This window comes from Hyperoodon ampullatus, assembly GCF_949752795.1.
Source record: "Hyperoodon ampullatus genome assembly, chromosome: 1".
In the NCBI taxonomy this organism is placed as follows: Eukaryota; Metazoa; Chordata; class Mammalia; order Artiodactyla; family Ziphiidae; genus Hyperoodon; species Hyperoodon ampullatus.
The window spans coordinates 75,174,731-75,189,978 of record NC_136914.1 but is presented as its reverse complement, the minus strand read 5'-3'; the positions used below and the strand labels follow the sequence as shown (position 1 = coordinate 75,189,978).

At 39.6% G+C, this 15,248-nt stretch overlaps 1 protein-coding gene across 4 annotated transcripts in view; it reads right to left on the bottom strand.

Moving 5' to 3' along the window:
• PCDH7 (protocadherin 7) overlaps positions 1–14,520 on the bottom strand; it is a gene marked incomplete at its 3' end in the record, with an annotated part of 421,934 nt that extends 407,414 nt beyond the window's left edge. For 3 of the 4 annotated variants that reach the window (XM_079703325.1, XM_079703326.1, XM_079703327.1), the window contains exon 1: positions 11,345–14,520. In XM_079703325.1, the coding sequence (XP_079559451.1) occupies positions 11,345–14,518 (3,174 nt within the window). In that variant the 5' untranslated portion in view covers positions 14,519–14,520. Of the gene's footprint in view, positions 1–4,881; positions 4,982–11,344 lie in introns of those variants that run through there. The other variant, XM_079703328.1, reaches the window with a different exon arrangement.
• Positions 14,521–15,248: the final 728 nt, after the last annotated feature.

The following is a 15,248-nucleotide window of genomic DNA, read 5'->3' as shown; positions in this document are numbered from 1 at the left end:
ACCTCACGTTTTGTAGTCTTACCTACCCTCTGCAATCAGAATTGAAAAGGGGGAAGTGTTAAAAATTCAGGTTTCTGGGATATAGTACAGACCTATTAGAACTCAATTTCTGAGAATGGAATTAAGTTAGGATAAGAAACAGCTACATGGCAATAATGTGGCAAGCATCAAGCATTTTGATTACAGTAATCTAATAAAAATAGTAAGGAGAAGGGGAGTCTATTGCCATTCAGTGGTTGTACTTTTTTTCCCTTTCTTTTCTCCTTCTTTGTTTTTCTCTTTCTCCTAAAAGTACAGGGGTAGAAAATGAATGAAGACAGAGCACTTGGACCTGATACTCTAGGCTGAAAACAAAAACAAACCAAAGCAAAACAAATAGTAGAAATGAGAGAAAGTAAATGTTTACTATTTTTTAACACCAGTCTTGCAATCATATCAAGCCTTGACACTTAGCATCATCCTTCTGGTCACCAGGGCCCTGGGCCAAAATCAAGGCCACATACATTTGCTTTTGTCTGGACTGAATACTTTTTTCTGCTATAATCTCACCTTACCTCCTGACTCCCAGCTGGAGTCCAAGACACTTGGTGCCTTAACAGAGATCTCAGTCTTCTAAACTACTGAAGGCTGTTCATTCTTCCTCATGACTCTAATCAAAATCCCCATTTCTTAAGAACTATTGATCTTTGTGAGGTGCTGACCTAGTTATCTGCTTACAGCAATTTACACCCAGGTGTGCCCAAGACTGAACCAACTCCTTCAGAGGTCATTTGCAATTTACAAGAGGTGCCTCTTAGAATCTCTGGACTTCTAAGGAGTGCTTTGAATTTGCAAGGCATTTCTCAGCTTCTACCTCACTGCCTATCACTCCCAGTAAGGGCATATCCTTTCTTCTAGACCTCTTTCCAGAGTACACCAAGTACACGTTTCTCTTTACAGATACGCTAGACTCTCATCTTTAAAAATGACTTCTCCTCAGGGGCAGTCAGAATGAAAATGGGGAAAAAAAGATCCATTATCAGTGAGCATAGGTTGGTACAGTGATTGAATAATATCTGCAGGACTATATAAATTGATGAATACAGAGACCCATGCATGCGTTTGGGTGCGCGTGTGTCCATTTTTCCTTGCAGATGAGGATCTCCACAAAAATCTTGAAAACCCATGTGTCTGCACACTTCTGCACAGCCCCTCAAAATATATCAGAAGTCTGTTGTGTGACCAGTGCCTCCCTCACATGTTTGCTTTAGTTTTGTTTTATCTTTTTTAAGGGTTTGGTGTTTATAACACCACCAAGAAGAAGCGAGGAGGGGAAATCAGAGAATTATTCATTTGGTACAGAAACAAGTCATACATCCTGCAGAGAAGGCAGGGACTCTAGCCAACCTAGCAGGTAGTCTTCTATCATGGAGACACCCACCCAGCAGGGAAAGAAAATAACAATTAGGATGTTCTTAGAGTCCAATATAAAAGGACCATACCACAGTCTGGTGATCCCATGTGGATGGATTTTCAGTCTACCTAGCAATAAAGCCCAGTCCCTTTGTTCATTCATTTGTTCCACAAGTATTTTGGGGGTATCTCCTATATGCTGAGAACTCTAGTAGGCACTGGGAATGACACAACAGACAAGACAAACTTGGGGGCAGTCTCTCTGAGCTTCATGTATCCCTTGCCTTATGTATATTATTTTTGCACAGAGGATAAGGGCCTTATTTTAGCCATCATTTTAATTACAAAGCCTTGCATGGTATATAAAAGATATCGCAAATCAATCTATTCTCTATAAAATAAATGGATAAAAAAAAAGTCACACACATCCAAGAAAAGCATTTTGCAAAGTTACAGATAGAAATTATTCCCAGAGAGCTATTTCAAACTGTGAGATTACTTCTGAAGGATCTCAGTTGTTTTTCTAGAGATAGGCTCAAAAATTAATTAAGATTAGAGTGATTTACCTAATTCTTGAGGTTTGTTTGTTTGTCTTTAACCACATATGGGGTTGTTGTTTACAAAGTAGGGTAATTAATTAGATCTCCAAATTATACCCACAACAGTTTTTTTTTGGTAGTATAAAGTATAGTTTGTGACTGGAAAAAGTTTGAAAAGCTGGGCCTTTTCTAATTCTTTTGGGAAGAATTTACCTAGGTAAGTCTAAAAATATAGTGTATTCGAAAGCACAAATTTCACTACCTTCCTCAAATGCTTTCAGTACTTTTGAATTCTGACTGGCTACTTCTTCAAAGACTTGATAAAGTTCTTAGCTAGTTCCATCAGAGTGCTGAAAAAGCTGTTCATTACTCTAGTTTGCTCACCTCAGAAATAATAATGGTGCTTTTTTTTCACAGATTACACTGAGAAGCAAACATGCATCCAATGCTTTGACCCTTAAGAAGCATAATGCAAATATAATCTATCATTTTTCTGCTCTGTAATCTTCTTTATAATATAGTAATTGCACGAGGACAAAGACTCTTATTTTTCTTTGCATACCCAGTACCAGCTTATATTGTGTTAAAAGAAAAAAACTTTATTTAAGCCAGTCTCTAACATTCTCATATTCCTCTTTAGATTTTGTAATGGAGAAGGAAGTATTGTCTTGTCGTTTTAAATAAAATGTCCAAATGCTAAAATATATAAGGTGGGTGGGTTGCTCTGAATTTATCTCCAACTCTCCACAGACACCTCCCTACATGGTAAATTCCAGTAACTGAAAAGGAGACCTGAGGAGGAGGATGACATCTGGGAGCAAGGGGTTGGAGCAGAGAGAAATCTGGAAGTCTGTGCAGGGATAGGAACCAGTGGCAAAATGCTCAAAGATTTAAAAACAAACAGAGGAATGATAACAGACTTCTCAAAAGATTGTTGCTGTTGATTATTTTGATTCAGCTAAAAAGCACACTAAAATCCTTGGGAGTGTTAGTAATTTTGTTGTTTTGATTTATTATGTTTTTCTAATCATAACAGTAAAATAGCCACTGTTCCCTACCCCAAACAGTCTAGAGTGATGGTTCTCAATCCTTTTCAACTGCTTCCACAATAAGACAAATTTTTTACATAGCAACCAAAAGCAGGAAGACACACATGCATACAAACACAACTGAAATGAAGATTGCACAAGACAATATTTACTCTTACTACATGCATGGCGTACATGAAATTTTTCTGCTTTATTTCGTATCTTTCGAATTGTGGTAGAAACTCACAAATTGATTCATGTCCCAATAGTGTGTTGCAACCCAAGTTTGCAAAATTCTGACTTAGAATGGTCCTTGTGAAGGTACTCATAAATAACCCCTCCATGTGGTTACAGATGAATTTATCCCCAAATTCTGGACTTCGTTTTTTGGTCTTTTGGTCTGTAATTTGTTTTGAGTTGATGAGATTTGTTACAGGATTTAGTTTAAGTATATATCTAAGGAAGTTTTCTACTTGGGATGAGGAAACATAATATTTCCTAGAAGCCAAAAGTGGAAAGAAGTTTTTTCACCCGTTTCTTAGACTGGTCCTTGTGCTCAAAACAAAATGAGAGGTTGACAAAAATTAGGTTTTATTCAGGAATTTCACTATATTCTCAGTGATATTTCTGAAAATTTCTATTTTGCAAAATTAAATAAACAGCTAATAAAATAAAAAGCCTGAAATACATGCACTGGTGATTTACATGGGTTAGCGTGCATCTCCTATCATTCCACATTTTAATGTTGTTCCAGTATTTATTTGTATTTCATAAAGGGCTTTTATATTGACAATAATTCATCAAAAAATTCTCAAGAATCTTGAATTCTTAGTATTTAAAAACTTGGGTAAAACTCTAATAAGGCAGATGATATGATAAATATAAAATTATCAAAGTTTTCATATGGAACACTTATTTTTAAGCACATAAACACATACGACATAACAAATAGAGACATAAAAATATAAACAGAGAGAGTTGGGACCATACAGAGAATTCTTGACTTACCTAGCAAATCACTATTTGTACAACTAAACTTCGGTTACTTGCTTTCTCAAAAATATATAACGTGCTGAATTCTCAGAAGCTGCTTGAACTTATGTTATCTGACATCAAATAGAATAGCATTCAGATAAATGCAGTCCACAAAAATAGGTAGCCACATACTCCTTCTGAATGTGACCACAGTGACTTCAGTGAATCTAACTTAAAGGTTCTAAATTTTCTTAAGGAATTTAATAACAACAGCAACACAAATCATAAAAATTCTACAGATATTTTGGTCAGTATTTCAAGATTAAGGAAAAGCCAGTCCATTGGCAGTGCCTGTGGTAAACACAAAATAAATCTCTCAAGTTTGTCTTACAGGCAATATTTTTTATAAATATTGCTCCAAGTCCTTGTATACACATGTGTGGGAGCAAACACGCACAGTGGCATTTAGAAATACACCCACACGATGCAAAGGAGACACCATCCTTCACTCTGACAGACCTATCTCCCTGATCTGGAAAAGGCTTTGATTACATAACACTTTAAAACTATTGATCAATTTAGGATTTTATTCAAAGTCATTTTTTAATGTATTATAGACAAAGACCTCATAGACTTAATTTTCCTTGGTTTACACAAAGCCAGCGTCTTAAAATCATTGTTGAAATACGCTTTTGGGTTTTTTTTTTTAAAAAGACTTCACTGTTAAGTTCTGCTAACCACCACTCTGAGAAAGGAATTCCTGGTGACTTAGACATCCATTAGTAGCACATTTCTTTATTAATACTCTTTCTTTTATACGTTTATTTCAAAACTATTTTTCTTAAAAGAGAAAAAAACAAAACAAAACAAAAAACCTTGAAAATCAGATGCACAAGTGGAACAAGCAGTGATTGGCTGACACCCCACGGCCAAGGGCAGGCTCCAGCAGGTTGTGAAGTAGCAAGGTCATCAGAGTATGGTGCATAATGGAGCATCATATTAGAGTGGAATTCAGCCAAACACAGTAATGTATGGATGCAGACGCATCTGAAAGAAGGAAAATAAAGATTTATGCAGGTCAAAAAAAAATGCTATGAAGAAATTTCCCCAATGGCTTATGCCCAATTGGAATGCTATGATGGAGGTTTTGGAGCAGAGAAATTTTTATTTGCAAATTATGTGTTTGTAAATAATAAATATGTTCGGGGGAAAAAATTAACTTGTCAGATGAATTCTACTTGGAAGCTTTAATAGTTTTTTGTTTGTTTGTTTGTACACAGCATTAGAGTTCAATAATCTGGAATTTAGTTCATCACTAAATTCCAGAAAATAAACCTTTATTCCGCCTTTAAAACATTAATTCACCAGAAGTGATAATTAAGATTAGTTTTAGTGGTTTCAGCTCAGTTCTTCTTGGAATGTGATTTCTCCCACAACACTAATGCTAAATAAAGCACTGTGTAATGTACTGAAACATGGTTCCTGCTTTAGAAAAGATTCTAAGGGCTTTTAAAATAAATAAGAAAGAAAAGCAAAGCTGACTCAAGATATACATATATATATATATATATATATATGTATATATATATATATATATATACACACACACACACACACACACACACACATATACAGATTCTACTATTTCTATAGAGTCATAGTAAATAAATGGATATACAGCCTTGCTACAGCCTAGAAATTGGTTATATACAATTTAAACATAAAGTTCTAAACAATTATTATACTAAATTTTTTACATAACCTCCACTACCATCTTCTGTTAGGAAAAGAAATGATGTTAAAATGTCTGAAAGCATTGGGGGCTATGGTGAAGCAATGGTTTTGTTATATTATAGTTAGTTTTAAAAATAGTTCACATTTTATTTTTGAAATTAATAAATTCAATCTTTTATATTTTATCAACAGGTAAATTTAGAATCTAAAATGCTATACTGGTTAACTGCCTAACAAGGAAGCAATTCAATTGAAAAATAGCAAAATGTCACATTCTTCTATACATTTTCTAGAAAAAAAATTTAGAGGAAAAATTAGTTCAGAATTGTGTGTTAAGGACGCTAATAAAGTAAAGTGCATCTACAAAGTTGGCAAAATGCAAAGGAGCATAGAGCCAAAGGAATCATCACTATTGATGGAAAAGGTAAAAGATTATCCCAATTAGAATGCATAGAAAGTTTCATACATAATGTATAGAAAGCTTTATTCATTTCCATTACAAATATGGTTTTACTGAGGATATACTAAATGCTAGGTAGAAGCTTATATCTGTCATTGTTCTGCTAAAATGAAAAATTCTCTCAACTTGTTGAATATATGTTCTAAACCATGTTGTTACTTTAATGTCCATCATCATTTACTATCTTACATAAGAGGGAAATAACTATGAATTTCTTTTTTTTTTTTTTTTTTTTTTTTTTTTTGCGGTATGCGGGCCTCTCACTGTTGTGGCCTCTCCCGTTGCGGAACACAGGCTCCGGACGCGCAGACTCAGCGGCCATGGCTCACGGGCCCAGCCGCTCTGCGGCATGTGTGATCCCCACAGACCGGGGCACGAAACCGTGTTCCCTGCATCGGCAGGTGGACTCTCAACCACTGCGCCACCAGGGAAGCCCTATGAATTTCTTTTAATCTATCAAATTTGGATTATAATTTCCCTGATAATATAAACTAGAGCCTAAAGCAGAATTATATACTATTGTAAAAAATATTTGTTTTAATAGCCAAATATATAGTTATACATACATAATTAAACCTCAAGAGCTTTCTGTCACTATTGAAATATATACAGAGAAAGAGAGAAATTCAATTTTTTTCCCTACAGGTAGCATGATAAAAAAAAAAAAGAACATTGGACTCTGCACTCCATGACTTGGACTCTAGTCCGCATTATATCCCTGATAATCTTAACGATATGAATCAAATTAACTTTCATACTGGGCTTCAGTTTCTTCTACAAAATGAGGGGTTTGGTTTGGTTGATATCTTTTAACTCTAAAATGTGATAACTTTAGTAATTTTAGATACAAACATTAAGCAATTGATTATGACATATTATGTCAGTTTTATATGTGTTTAAGTTCAAATGTTTCCTACGTATCAATGTATGAATATCACAGGAAATAAAAGCCTAATGGAAACGTAGTTGGTTTATATGGAAACATCTGTGTATGTATGTGTGAGACAGAGAGAGAGATTATGATATATATTTACCACATGTGCATGCTTTTCAGCATAAGATATGTACTTACTCAAAGATAAAAGATAACAAGAAAGAATGATTTTGCTATAGTTGTCCAGCTGTATGATTTACTTAGAATCCTGACTTAAATTGACTTTGTGGTCTTATGTCCAAGTCAGTAATTGACTTAGAAGTTTGGGTAAGATTCAAATGGTCATACCTGGACTTCAATAAAAATTTGTATATTCATTAGAGATCAAATCAGTGGATGACCCTTTCCTTGTTTCACAGACATCCAGAAAGCCAAGTATTGTTGCTTTAGTAGATACCTCCTGACTAGAGACACAGCCTAACTTTCATCAGTTATTAGTCTCTTGCCTATGACTTCAGGTCGTATGTAACAAAAATCCCAACATATGCAGATTAATTGTGCCTCTTGAAAGTGCCCTTGGTTATAGACAGGAGAATCATATTGTAGAAGTTATTTTTATAGAATTAAAGCTGGAAGCTATGGTTGGCATTTCCACCTTAATACATATGGTGTAATATACATTCACAAATAAATTGATATTGTTTTTTCAGTGCTTAGAACTCTAATAGATGGTGGCAAGTCATTATTTGTTTCCATAATGGAAGTAATTTAAAAAAATAATTTCTGCCATAATTTTTCTAGGTATACAATGAATAGACTGAACACAGTTTGATCAATTAAAGGGAACTTTATTCAGATGACATTCAGAAGTTCCTTAGGCAAGAGAAACTGTCACTGGAGTTAATATGAATTTGTCTTGAGTATTTCAGTATCAGCTACAAATGGCTTTTTAAATTAATGTTTATTCAAGCTGTATCCTCTATATGCCTGCAGAAATAAAGTACCTTACTTTCCATTTACTAAATAAAATGAAATTCTTACTTGCCAGTTCATTATCTAAATAATATCATGGCAAGGATAAGCTCAAAAGAACTTGAAAATAATATGCAAAGTGGGAACTATACTTTTTTATTGCCTATTAATCTTTTGGAATTATAGTATTTTTAAGAAAATTGAAAAATGCTTATCACATAGTAAAATAAATAGAAAAACAGAATGATTCTGCCTTCATTTCATGAGTCAAAAGCACAGCTGAACTTCCAGTTTACAAAACTTTAACAGCCACCAAGACCAGGTTTACCAAGTAAAGGAAGAATGAAATGGAATGGTGTACACTTAATGCTGTCAATGATACCCATTTTTCTCAACTAGACAGATTATTTAGTTGAGAACAAGGGCTTTTGTTTGAATTGCAAAGATATGAGCTATGAAAACCTGGGCTAGTAATCAGTTTTCCTAATGTGTGAATTTCAGAAATAATTCCGGCATCTCTGCAACACATTATCTCCTAGATTCTACCCAAGAGTAACTATAGAAGATTGATTTGAATGTCTCTACAGCCTATGAAAACAAACCAAAAAGAAGGGGAGGGGGGCATTATTTACAAACTTTTATTTCTACAAAGCTGTTTAACTCATTATAATGTAACCATTAAGAGGACTTAGGAGCAACACTTCATACCAATTCTCATGAAGATAAGAACACTGTAATAGACATCATTTCCATTATATCACAAGTAAAGAACTATGATAAGAAATTCAGGAAAAATATAAATAAAAAAACGCTTTACGTCAGATAAAATTTCATATTTTTAATTAATCCCTACTGTAAGAAATTAAAAGACAGCAACCCTCAAGATTTTCTTTAGATAAATTTGGCATTAAAAGGGAGAAATTATAAGAAAATGCTGTATTCTTTATTTTATATTTCAGTTTTAATCAAGGAAAATACATTTTGGCAATGTTTAAAAACTAAACGTAATATCTTTTAAAAATAAATATAGAAAATCATCTATCTACATTACAGACAAAAATGAGAACAAAAAAGATCCTGTTTATTATGTGAGATGTCTAAACAGAATGTAACTTTGTAAATGGATCCCTTGTCTCCTGACAGCAATATTGAGGAGATGAAGCATATCAATTACTAATACTAATTACATTAAGGGGAGTGTATTTCATTTGCCTTTCTTTCATTTTAGGTCAGCTATTTATTGTGGTTAAAACTTTATTCATCTTTTGAATGCCTAACAACACAAAAGTTTTTCAAAGTCACTTTTAGCAAAGTGCATGGTTTATTTCAATGGCTTTGTAGTTTTTCTCTTCTGGTATATGGACGTCTTTGCTGAGTTAAGAGACTAACACCATACATTAGTTTATTTATAAGCATATCACTTTGCCTTTTAAACAGGATGCCACAACAGTCTTGATATTGGCTGTTTTAAATATTCAAGAATATAGAGCTAACCCCATCTGATGAGCTAAATAAAGTTTAATGACAGCATAGAACATAGGAAGTGGTTGCATAAAGTATCAATAAATCTGCCACTTGATATGTCTACTCAAAAGTTTAAGATTACATGATTTAGAATGCCACAGGACAAAAAGTCCTATTAAGATGACAGTGGAGAAGTAAGTTTTCTTCAGAAAAATCTCTTTACATGCTTTTGCATAACACATTACCATTTTCTAAATAAATTTCTACAGATCTTTATTTGTGGGTGTTATGATAACTAACGTTATAAAAGTGCTGTTATTTTTAACTGGAATCGTCCTTGTTTACAAAACAGATAAAAGCACCAAAAACAAAACAAAAATCTTCTAGTTCCAGGTAAAGCAATAACACAACAACAGATATACTCTCCACTTGCTATATTTCAGTTTAAAAGAAATAACTCAGGCTCATGTGCATGAAAAGACATCTTTTTGAAAGTCACTTAATCCAGTGTAGTTCAAACCTGTGTTTTCTTGGATTGCTTTGATAACTGGATATAAAAGCATGTTGTCTTTCTCCTTATCCAAATACCTATAGTAAACTACTGTATATCAAAGACATTTCTTTAGAAAGTTGATTTTTTAAAATTATGACAATAAGAAATTAATATTTATCCCTTTTCTATAATATCTTTACTGAGTCCATCAATAACATCTTCAATGAGGCTATAAAATAACTTTTTTCTTTGCCTTAATTATTCTAAGATCTCACATTCCATATGCAAAACATATTTGATAGAAAAACTATTATTGGATATTAATTGACAGACATAAATGTGTTTCTTGAGATGTTCTGGTGGTAAGAAATATGTGACGTTTTATTAGCAGAGTTGCTACAGCTTTAGACACAGAATTTTCCAAAAGGTTTTATTTGTTGTGTGTCAAACTCTGATGGGCGTGAAAAGTAAACTTTGTGAGTTACACACATACACACATATATTACATGAGCAAAACTTTCAAAAATAAATTTTATATTTTTTGAAGTTCACCTCAGAATACACTTTTTTTTTACTGTTGCCACATTTCACTGAATAATAACTGTGTCAACTATTCCATAAAACCTTTATAGTCTCAGTATATCACAATGCACATCAAAATATTCTTGCACACACTGCATCAAACATGAACATTTTTGTTGCTTGGCTTAAATAATAAATGGTTCATGTGATTTACTTTTGCTTATGAACTTTATTACCAAATACAAATAATATAAAGGCTGACTGCATATCCTCATAGAAGCCTAATTGTATAGATACTTAAATAATAAAAATGTAGCTTTGCATGGTATTTGCATATCATTAAATACTGTAAGTCAGCATTTCGTCAAAGTAGTCAGTTTTTCAATATCTCGGACTTAGTACTTCATTTGAATAAATCAGCATCTGCTTATCTGTAAAATTCTGCATAGTGTATAACATAGCTAAAACTTTTATAGTGTCCAATTTGCATAGACAGCAGAAGTAACTTTAGAAATTTTGTCTTTGGATACAATTATCCACTTAGTAGCACAAAAGAAAATAATTTCAGGTTAAAACTAGCCATCCAAACAATACTTACATATTTATCTGGAAACAGAGAATGTAGAATGAATTAGCATTGTCAAGTACTAAGAGAAGTGTAAAACACTGCCTACAGTGTTTTCTTTAGTAACTTAGTAAACGCTGGTATAACATGCAAAGTACAGTGGTGTACCTTTTGTACATGGCCTCTACTAAATAAATGGTATATGAACTACACCAACGCTAAATTCCTGCTATTAAAATTTTAACTAGTAGCTTTAAGAGAGAAGACAAAACTTTGCAGAAGATGCTCTGTCTCAGATATTTAAATATATTTGGGATGCATCTTACCTGTTTGCTGTACTTGTTATTGGTTTGACAGCTGTACTCAGAGCAGTGATCTGATCCAATTGAAATGTTGTCTCCTGCTCCCACAAATGTGTTAGCTGGCGGTAGATCTTGTACGGCCTGGTGTTTTTTTCCTGCAGTTGGTGATTGGGGGTGAAGCTGGACAGTAGGCAATGGGGAACTAGATTTGTAATGCCTGGCCAGGTCAGGACTGCCAGGCCCACCATTAACTGATCGGTATCGGCCCATGCTTGGGCTGTCTGACAGCTTCTCATTGACACTATCATACCTCTGTCCATTTGGTTTAGAAGCTTCTACAGTGACAATGCTGCTGTAGAGAGGCTGCTTAGATTTTTTGTTTCTCTTGTCCTTTTTAGGCTTTTTAGATTTGTCATGCTGTTGTGGTGTAAAAAAGTCTTCGTGATCTTTTTTGCCGGCTTCATAGCCATTTTTATTTTTGGAACGGCAATATCTTGCCATCACTACAATTAAGATGATTAGAATCACCGTCATAATTCCAGCAACAACCCCAATGACAATACTGAGTCTCTGTTTGCTTATTTCATAGCTTGGGTCACCGGCTATATCCTGGGTGAGTGGGGTGTGCAAACTTCTGGCTATCTGGGAGTCAATCACAGTTGCATTAGAAACACTTTCATTGACAAACACATGCACCAGAGTCGTGGTAGACTGGGAAGGCTGCCCACTATCATTCACTTGCACCACCAATCTGTGCAAGCCATAATGCTTTTGGGTGAGTTTTCCCACTAAGGAAACCACACCACTGGTGGAATCAATCTCAAACAGCTTGAAGGGATTCCCTCCCACAATGCTGTAGTTAAGGTCTGCATTGATGCCATCATCGCTGTCTGTTGCCAACACCGTAGCTACTACTGTCCTGACATTACTTGAAGGTGGCAGTAAAGTGTAGGAGACATTTCTGGGAAGGGTAACTGTGGGGGCATTGTCATTCTCATCCATCACAAAGAGAGAGACTGTGGCTGTTGCGGATCTGGGAGGATCTCCTCCATCCACAGCCTTGACTCTGAATGTGTATGTGGTCTGATGTTCCCGGTCAAAAGACATTGTGGAGTAAATGGTCCCCGTGTCATTTTCAATGGAAAAAATGTTACTGTTCTCCTCTATGTACAGACTCATCTCCGCATTGCGCCCCTTGTCAGCATCCATCACTGTGACCATTCCCACGGGACTGTTGGGCTGCAAATTTTCTTTCACATAAAAGGTAAAGACGTCCTGCATAAACTTAGGATCATTGTCATTCTTGTCAGCCACCTGCACAATCACTGTGGTGCTGCCCTGTAGCACTGGGATGCCTTTGTCTTTGGCGTTAACTTTAAACTCATACCTGTCAGTCTGCTCGCGGTCCAGCACCGTATTGACGAGGATGTCCCCAGAATCGGGGTCGATGGCAAAGATCCCCATCACGGAAGAGTCCAGCGAGTAGGCGATTTCAGCGTTTTTGCCGCTGTCTGCGTCTGTCGCCAGCACCGTGGCTACCCTCTCGCCAGGGATGTTGTTCTCGGGAAAGTATACCTCCACCACCGACTGGCCGAAGACGGGCGGGTTGTCATTGGTGTCTCCCACCTTGACAATCAGGGAGTTGTTGCTGGAGAGGCTGGGACTGCCCGAGTCCACCGCCACTATGACCACGTTGAACTCCCGGGTGGTCTCATAGTCCAAAGGGGCCGAGGTGTGCAGGAAGTACTTTTTTTTGTTCTGGTCGCCCTCTGTGTCACTGGCCGGCTTGAGTTGGAAGGGCACATCGCCCACCACGGTACAGGTGACCACTCCGTTCTCGCCTTGGTCTCGGTCAGACACTTGTACCAGGGCGATGGGGGTGTCGACCAGAACGTCCTCGGCCACGTTGGCCACCCCGTCCTTTAGTGGGATACGCCCGATCTTGCGGATTTCAATGGACGGCACATTGTCGTTCTCGTCCTTGATATTAAGGACCACCGTGGCCTTGTCGGTCTTGGGGGGCTGCCCGCGATCGCGGGCCATGACGGTGAAGCGCAGCTGGTTCACTTCCTCACGGTCGATACGGTGCAGGACACTGAGCCAGCCGGACGTCTCGTCGAGGCGCAGCAGGCGCCGCACGGACTCGGTAGCCGCCCCGAACACGTACTCGATCTGCCCGTTGACCCCCACGTCCAGGTCGGCGGCCCGCAGCTGCAGGATGGGGGTCCCCGGGGCGCTGTTCTCCGCCAGGTCAGCCTCGTACACGCTCTTCTCGAAGCGGGGACTGTTGTCGTTCACGTCCGTGATGAGCACCCGCAGGATGGCCTGGGAGGAGCGAGGCGGGTCGCCACCGTCGCGCACACGCAGGGTCAACTCGTAGGAGTCTCGCTGTTCGCGGTCCAGCGCCCCCTTCACGATCAGCTGCGGCTGCTTTTCGCCATCCGGGGTGTCGGCCACCTGCAGTTCGAACACGCTGCTGCGGCCGCCGGTGCTGGTCCCGCCGCCGCCCTCTGGCGCGTCCAGCCGCCTCTTGGAACCACCCGGGCCGCCGCCGCTCGCGCTGTTCCCGCCGCCCCCGGGGTAGGGGGCGCTGTCTGCAGGCCCGGCGCGCCGGCCCTCGCCACCGCCGCCGCCGCCCCCGGGCTCCTGGAGCAGCTCGTAGCGTTCGATGCCGTTGCGGCCGAAATCACGGTCGGTGGCAGTGGGCAGCAGATAGAGAGTGCCCACTGGCCGGTTCTCCTCCACCGTGAGCGTGAGCACGGGCGACGGGAAGGTGGGCGTGTTGTCGTTGATGTCGAGCACGATGACCCGACCCTCGAACAGGTCCACCCAGCTCTGCGAGGGCCCGATCACCGACACCTCGAAGTCCAGGAAGCACTCGTTTTCGTCGAAGATCATCTGACACTGAGGTAGCTTCTCGCGGTCGATGCGCCGCTCGCTGGTACTCAGCTCGCCGGTGAGGTTGTCGATCTTCAGGTACTCCGAACCCGACTCGAGGCTGAAAGTCACCTCACCGGAGCCGGTCACGATGCCCAAGTCCGAGGCGACGTTGCCGATGCGGACGTCTGCTGGGCCCTCCTCGGCCAGTCGGTATCGGAGGAGTTGCTTGGCGGCCGCCAGGCTTACCGAGAGCGGCAAGAGGAGACAGCAGCCCAGGCACCAGGCGCGCGCCCATCCCATGGTCCGCATCCTCAGCATCTTCTCCTGCTGCTGCTGCTACTGCTCCTTCTAATCACGGTCCCCTAGGCGCCCCCCTCCTCCGGGGCCGGTCGCCTGCCCTCCTCCCAGTCCTCTCCCCTCTCTGTGAAGGGAAGAAGCGAGAGGGAGAAAAGGGAGGGGGCAAGAGCAACGTCCAGAGTGGGCCAGGGGGGACCAGCGATAGATCCTTTTTTTTTTTCTTCCTGCTTCCTCCTAAAGTTATTGTTTCATTATTCATGCAATGGGTGCTAATCGCCCGCTCGCCAGCCGCCGTTCAGTCGCAGTACTCACAGTTCACGGGACACTGAGCGCCGCGGACTCGGAGCCCCCTCCCCGACCCCGCAGAGTCATCACCGCAACGGGCAGAGGATCCCGGGCTCCCGTCCCCGCTCTGTCGGATGGGGCCGGAACCGGTCCGTCAGGCCGGCGGTGGAGCCGGGAAGCAGCGGGGAGCGAGCCTGCAGCCTCCCCCGCCTGCCAACCCCGCTCGTCTTTGCTGCTACTCGAGTTGCGTCCAATTCACGTTCCAGCCACTCACTCCAGACCCAGCTTCTGCTCCGGCTGCCCAGGCAAACGTGAGTCGCTTCCTGCACGAGGTGCTAGGGCTAGCAACAAGCCAGTCTCAACTCCGACTCCGCTCAGGCAACGGGGGAGCCAGTCAACAGATCGAGAATGAAAAATCCCGGCAGGTCGCTTCGGGCACCGTGCAGTGGAGACGACACGAGTCACA